The sequence below is a fragment of the Chanos chanos genome, chromosome 12, assembly GCF_902362185.1.
Source record: "Chanos chanos chromosome 12, fChaCha1.1, whole genome shotgun sequence".
Lineage (NCBI taxonomy): Eukaryota > Metazoa > Chordata > Actinopteri > Gonorynchiformes > Chanidae > Chanos > Chanos chanos.
Window position 1 is genome coordinate 5,464,451 of NC_044506.1, and position 7,500 is coordinate 5,471,950.

Below are 7,500 nucleotides of genomic sequence, written 5' to 3' on the forward strand. Positions count from 1 at the left end.
GTTGTTGCTGGAAAGTGGAGCGTACCCATCAGCTGGAGTGAGTGTTAAACCTAACTGTCCCAGGGACGTTTGTCTTAACATGAGAGTGTCCTATCACTACCCTTCCCAGTCTCTCTGTCTCTCTCTCTCTCTGTCTCTCTCTCTCTCTCTCTCTCTGTCTCTCCCCCCTCTCTCTGTCTCTCTCTCTCTCTCTGTCTCTCTCTCTCTCTCTCTCTCTCTCTGTCTCTCCCCCTCTCTCTCTCTCTCTCTCTCTGTCTCTCTCTCTCTCTCTGCCTCTCTGTCTCTCTCTCTCTCTCTCTCTCTCTCTCTCTCTTTCTGTGTATGTGTGTGTCTTTGGCATGCTTGAGTTTCAGAGGCCTGATTAGGGTCATATTAGCCAATCAGAGACAGTTCTTAGGAAAAAATAGCCCAATTACTCACGCAATCATCCATGCAAATGAGACCTTATTCTCCATCGATATAACCCAAATTAAGAACCTGCTTCCATCGAGAGCATCTTCCAGCTTTGACATGATTAAAAGACTGCGTGACTCGCTGCCCTCCGGCCGAGCTGAAATAACCGTATTGAAATGGTAAAGCAAAAAAAAAAAAGATTCAAAATCAAGAAAAATAAAGGAAACACTAATAAAAATCACTTATTCTCTCTCGATTTCAGAGGGTCTCTTTGTTCTACATTCTTTTAAGAAAAACAACACAGAGCCAGCACATACTACAAGGGTTTTGTTTTTTTTTCCTTTCTCTCTCTCTCTCTCTCTCTTCTTTTTTTTCTTTTCAAACACACAATTAGCTTGATTTAAGCAAAAGTTCACGGCTTGCCAAGACTATCACGTTTTCATTCAGGCTTAAGTTGACCGTCACACACAGAAACACACTCAGAGGCTGCAGCGCACGCCTGTAATTACTCTCTGATTGAACGGGGTCTCATGCTGTTTAAACAAGCGTATTTTCAAAAAGAACCAAAAAAAAAAACAAAAAACAAAAACAACAACAAAAACAAGAGTTATTCTTTTTTTTTTTTTGGCCTGCAGCGGATAGATCTGCTGATGCCTCGGGTTAGGCTGCATCGCTTTGGCCTTTTCCTAAACTGCACTAAACTGCTTTCCCACTAATGTTTTATCAGTCTGGAATCATCCATCGCTGCCTATTACGGCTCAGGCTTCAGTGCTTGTGATGTGTCAGGTTTTCCGGTAAATTCTGCTTTTCACTATGATCACCTTATATAACCTCATTTACCTAACAGTACTCCGGAGGAATTCAGCCTGAATTTCGCTAATGCAAGATTTGGAGATGCCTGAGGAAAAAAAACAAAACAAAACAAAACCACCAAAAAAACCCCCCCAAAAAAACCAACTCTTTGTTGTTCTTGTTTTTTTTTTTTGTTTTTTTTTTTCTTTGATCTTCATATTGCTCCTACTTTTTCATTTGTCCTGTCTCTTCTTCCTCATTGCTCCTTCTCTACCTTTTCATCCTGCTGTATTTTCTTCTCTTTTCTTTTTGTTAAATGCTCTCATCTCTCTCTTTCCCCCCCCCCCCCACTCTATCCATTCCTCTTATCTTCCTCTTCATCCTCCTCTCCCTTAGTCCCGCCCTCTCCCATAGCCCCACCCCAACTGCTGCGTTCGGGCCCCACCTACCTGATCATCCAGCTCAACACCAACTCCATAGTGGGAGACGGGCCTGTGATTCGCCGGGAGATCCAGTACCGGGCCAGTCACTCCCCCTGGTCCGAAACCCACGGTGTCAGTTCCCTCACCTACAAGGTCTGGCACCTAGAACCGGACACGGAGTACCGCATCAGTGTTCTCCTCACCCGGCCCGGGGAGGGTGGAACCGGTCTTCCGGGACCCCCGCTGATCAGCAGAACCAAATGTGCAGGTAAGCATGGACTTGGGCGATGGAGTACCAGATTAGTGGTTCAAGAGCTGTTCTGGGCACTTCTGGGTCCTCAGCTGATAGAGGGATTGTTGGCTGAAGGATTTAAAAGAATTTTTTAGCAAGTCTGCCACCAGAATATCTATGTAATGCTTTCATCAGGCAAAAAGAAAGCTGTACGGAAGCCCGGAGAGGACATTCTAGCTTCTGTTTGTGTAAGACAGTGATTTATTCTCATAGTTGAACAAGTAGGAGCAACAGAGGCTCTCTCTCACTCTCTCTGTCTCTCTGCCTCTTTCTTTCACACACACACACACACACACACACACACACACACACACACACAGATGCACACACAATCTAGTCTGTAATCACTTCCTTGTTAGCACATATTATTAGAAGTGCGGTTCATTATCAGTGAGCCCCAAAAATAAACCCACGGATTCGTAATCCGGAGGCATTTCATGAGCCCGACTGCGTCTCAGAACCAAACAGGACACGCAGGTGAGTCAAGCGGGTCTGGACGGTTCTGAGCACACACCAACACTCCTCATTCTCACACACTTTTTTTTTTTTTTTTAATCCATCTCCTTGAGCTAAAAGGGAAAAAAAAACCCAAACCCTGGAGTGTGGAGGCTGTGCCTGTCTCAGCCTCTCCGTTCTGAGCTGACACCTGTCGGGTCGTCTGAGACCTCCTGTCTGCGTGTCCTCCAGACGCCACCCCTGTTTGTCAGCTCTGCCCAGGAAACACACACTGCCTCTGGGTAAAACAAGCCGGCAGCGAGGGAGGGTATGCTCAGGTACACCGAATAAGTTAAAGCTTCTCCAGTTTCTGCGGTGGCCAAAATGCGTATATAAATATACATGCGTGTGTGACATACCTCAGTCAGGACAGTCACCTGACCTTTAGGGATAGGCGACCTTTCCCCTGTAGTAGACTATTGCTATTGTTTCCTACCTGGGTGGTAGTTTTAGTGTTATTACTATGTAGTAAGCATGTATCTGGCTGACGGTAGAACACACATCAAAGTTATACTTGTTATGTAATGAGTGTTGATGTTTGCTTTGGTTCCTTTTTTTTGGTTAGGTGTATTTTTGGTTGCTGTGTATTTACCAAATGAGCCCCATTAAGCCCCATTAGCCAGACAGATAAACAGAATTTTATAAAAACTTTTAGAAAACCTGAAAGTACCATCTTAGGGGTTTTGCCTATGTGTTCGCCCCGTATGACTTCCCTTCCAAATTTAAATATCTGCTGTCTCGGTCCTTTTGAGAACTCATTCTGCAAGCTTTTTTTTTTCTTTTTTTTTTTGCAGTGTGTGTGGGTGTGTGTGTGTGCGTGTGGGGGTAAGTGGGTGCAGGGGTGGGGGGAGTTTAAGGAGGAGGGAGCAGGGGCGATTTGCTGTGGGGAACTTTCTCAGGGGGCCATCTGTATGCCAAGAATACCCGCATGGTAACGCCCCTGCTCCAGACTCTCTGTATGAATCAATGTCGTTCCAGCTCATGTCTTCAATTCATCTGAGCCACACTATAAACCCGGCACAGACGCTGGAGAAATTCACTTTACCTCTATATACGGCTCTTGTACAGCATGCGGAGACTTTAGGGTCTCGCTCTCTGAGATTTGTAATGTTTTTATGCTGTCGTTTTTTTCCCGCTCTGTTCTCTATTCTATTTTCTGTCCGTTTTTTTTCTATTCTTTTTTCATCTTTTTTTCCTTTGAAGGAATGTATGACAGCTGTAGGTTGTAGTTGCACGGGAAGGTCGGACTACCTCTGTTTGGGCTTGAAGTTTATATATTACTCATGCACGCACACACTTTAAACTGACTAGTTCAACCAGATTATAGAAGCACAGAGTATACATTAATGTTTGCTTAACTTGTTGGGTTTACCTTTCGGAGGTTTGCCTGGGTATCTGATATCAGATATCGCGTACTGTGTATCTCAGTAACCGAGCATACAGTAGCAACATCACTCAGATAAGCAGTACCTTTGAGAGACACACAGTAAAAATACAAGCCCTATGCGACATCTCGCACTCACACATTCACACACACACACACACAAAAAAAGGTGAAGTTTCAGAGGGACTGTAAAACAAGTTTAAATGTGGAATATTTGAACGGTCTAGCAGAATTTCTAATGAGGTGTGCTGTTATTTCAAAGGCTTTGCAGGAGAGCCCTGGAGAGATTGGTTTTATAACAAGCTTAGGTATTAAGAACAGATATTCTTTTTATGGGTTTTTATTGTTGGTTGTGTATATGAGATGTTGTCTGTAGGTATTTTTGATGATATTCCCCTGATGAGAAAGAGAGCGTGCTAATATATTGGTATATTATAACTGAATCTCACACCAACATGAAAACATAAAATGTCTTTACATTATGTCCCCTGAGCATTGGATGCCTTACTTAACCCAACACTGCTTACACTTTCACCTTAGCACATAACTCAACCCAACACTGCTTACACTTTCACCTTAGCACGTAACTTAACCCAACACTGCTTACACTTTCACCTTAGCACGTAACTCAACCCAACACTGCTTACACTTTCACCTTAGCACGTAACTCAACCCAACACTGCTTACACTTTCACCTTAGCACATAACTCAACCCAACGCTGTTTACACTTTCACTTTAGCACATAACTCAACCCAATGCTGCTTACACTTTCACTTTAGCACATAACTCAACCCAACACTGTTTACATTATCACCTTAGCACGTAACTCAACCCAACACTGCTTACACTTTCACTTTAGCACATAACTCAACCCAACACTGTTTACATTATCACCTTAGCACGTAACTCAACCCAACACTGCTTACACTTTCACCTTAGCACATAACTCAACCCAACGCTGTTTACACTTTCACTTTAGCACATAACTCAACCCAATGCTGCTTACACTTTCACTTTAGCACATAACTCAACCCAACACTGTTTACATTATCACCTTAGCACGTAACTCAACCCAACACTGCTTACACTTCCACCTTAGCACATAACTCAACCCAACGCTGTTTACATTATTACCTTAACACGTAACTCAACCCAACACTGCTTACGCTTTCACCTTAGCACGTAACTCAACCCAACACTGCTTACGCTTTCACCTTAGCACATAACTCAACCCAACGCTGTTTACATTATTACCTTAACACGTAACTCAACCCAATGCTGCTTACACTTTCACCTTAGCACGTAACTCAACCCAACACTGCTTACGCTTTCACCTTAGCACATAACTCAACCCAATGCTTACACTTTCACCTTAGCACGTAACTCAACCCAACACTGTTTACATTATCACCTTAGCACGTAACTCAACCCAACACTGCTTACACTTTCACCTTAGCACATAATTCAACCCAACACTGTTTACATTATCACCTTAGCACGTAACTCAACCCAACACTGCTTACACTTTCACCTTAGCACATAACTCAACCCAACGCTGTTTACATTATTACCTTAACACGTAACTCAACCCAATGCTGCTTACATTATCACCTTAGCATGTAACACAGCCCAATGCTGCTTACATTATCACCTTAACACATAACTCAACGCAACGCTGCTTACATTATCACCTTAACACGTAACTCAACCCAATGCTGTTTACATTGTCACCTCACTTCACAAATAATGTAACCCAGCCTCCAGCGTTTTCACTTCGCTTAACATGTAACTCAACGCAACCTTAATTACATTTTTCCCCTCACTCAACACGCAACTCAACCCAACCTTAATTATGTTTTCACCTCACTCAACTTGCAACTCAACCCAACCTTATTTTCAACTCATTCAACATGTAACTCGACCCTGTCCTGCTCACATCACAGCCTTCCCCTAATAGAATGGAAAAACCATCCACACTTCTTTCTTTCTTTCATTCTTTCTTTCTTTCTTTCATTCTTTCTTTCTTTCTTTCTTTCTTTCTTTCTTTCTTTCTTTCTTTCTTTCTTTCTTTCTCATGCTTGTTATCCTGTTTGTTCATCTCTATCTGTAACTGTCTCTTGCTCTCTGTCACTTTGTCTCTGTATTTCCGTCTGTCTATCTGTTTCTCCCTCTGCCTCTCTCTCTCTCTCTCTCTCTCTCTGCCACTCTCTCTCTGTCTGTCTCATCTCTGTTTCATTGCGTGTGACTCCTGACTGAGCCTCTCTCAGAGGGTGATGGTATTCCTAACAGGGGTCGACCTTGCCATTGATGAGAAAGTGGCTGCCCTCCCGATTTTCTCTCAGTCTCATTAAGGAGCAAAGCATCCGCGTGAGGGAGGGGAGAGAGGAGCAGAGGAGAGGAGAGGAGCAACAGCGTTCCCGGAGGGCCTCCCACTCCCCCTTCTCCCCTCCACTCTGCCTCCGTGGAGACGCGTCTTATTAATTAGTGTAATCGGCCTGAGTGCAGCTACAGGCATTCTGAGGCGGCATGTGCGCCGAGGCATTGTGGGTAGTTTCTGTGAGAGAGGCTGCAGGGGTCACTGAGGCTAGCGTGGGTGCAGATGGTGTGACAACTTACAGCAGAATTGGAAAATTTACATGTGCACACACACACATACACACACACACACACACACATACACACACGCACAGACACACACACACACACACACACACACACACACACACACACAGAGGGAGAGAGATAAACGTAAGTGTGCTTACAACATCTTGGGATAGGTTTCAGTAGATAAATAAGTGAAGGAGTAACAGAGCAACAGAATTATACACACATATAGATGCAAACAATTTACTGAACTGTTTAGAAGCACTGAAATAAAGTCAGGCACATATACACGATGTCATCCACCCACCCACACGTACACACACACACACGTGCGCGCGCGCACGCTCACACATACACACACACACACACGGACGCACACGCACACGCCCGTGCACGCGCACACACACACACACACACACACACACACACACACACACAAACTCACTCTCTCACATACACACACACGCACGCATGCACGCACACACACACACACACATGCACACACACAAACTCACTCTCTCACATACACACACATGCACGCATGCACACACACATGCACACACACACACGCACACACACAGGGCTGGAACAGACATGTTGAGCATCCATCAGAGACAGTGTGTCTTATTCTGAGACATGCTGTCTTTGAGAACAGGGCAGAAATAACCTCTGTGCAGGAGAAAAGCTGAATTTAGGTGACAGCGATGAAAATGTGCCCCGGCCCACGTTCACACATGACATGTGTAATTATCTCAGGGCTGCCCAGATCACGTCCGCAGTGAAGGAAAAACTCCAGCAGTCTGTTTACTTAGTGAAATTGAAGAATTAAAAGGCCATTCGATTACTGCTACGTTTTGCATGTCTATCTTTGCTTGTCTCTCTCTGTTGTCTTTTGCTGACCTCATCACGTCTGTTTCAGATTTCGATTCAGAATGAATTGAGTCCAAGTGACAGGTCAAATAACACCCTGTCATCCTTTCTTCTTAATTCTCTTACAATGTACATGATCTCTCATTCTTTTCCCGTTTGTCTTTTTTTCTCTCTCTCGCGTCTCCTCACCTCTCTCTCTCTCTATCTCTCTCTCTCCCTCTCTTTCTCTCTGTCTCTCACTCTCTCC

At 44.2% G+C, this 7,500-nt stretch overlaps 1 protein-coding gene across 1 annotated transcript in view; it reads left to right on the top strand.

The window, feature by feature from the left end:
- The window catches only part of ptprua (protein tyrosine phosphatase receptor type Ua), a 139,664-nt gene that overhangs the window by 71,478 nt on the left and 60,686 nt on the right, over positions 1-7,500 (top strand). The window contains exon 9 of the mRNA XM_030789339.1: positions 1,582-1,875. Within this exon, the coding sequence (XP_030645199.1) occupies positions 1,582-1,875 (294 nt within the window). The remainder of the gene's footprint in view (positions 1-1,581; positions 1,876-7,500) is intronic.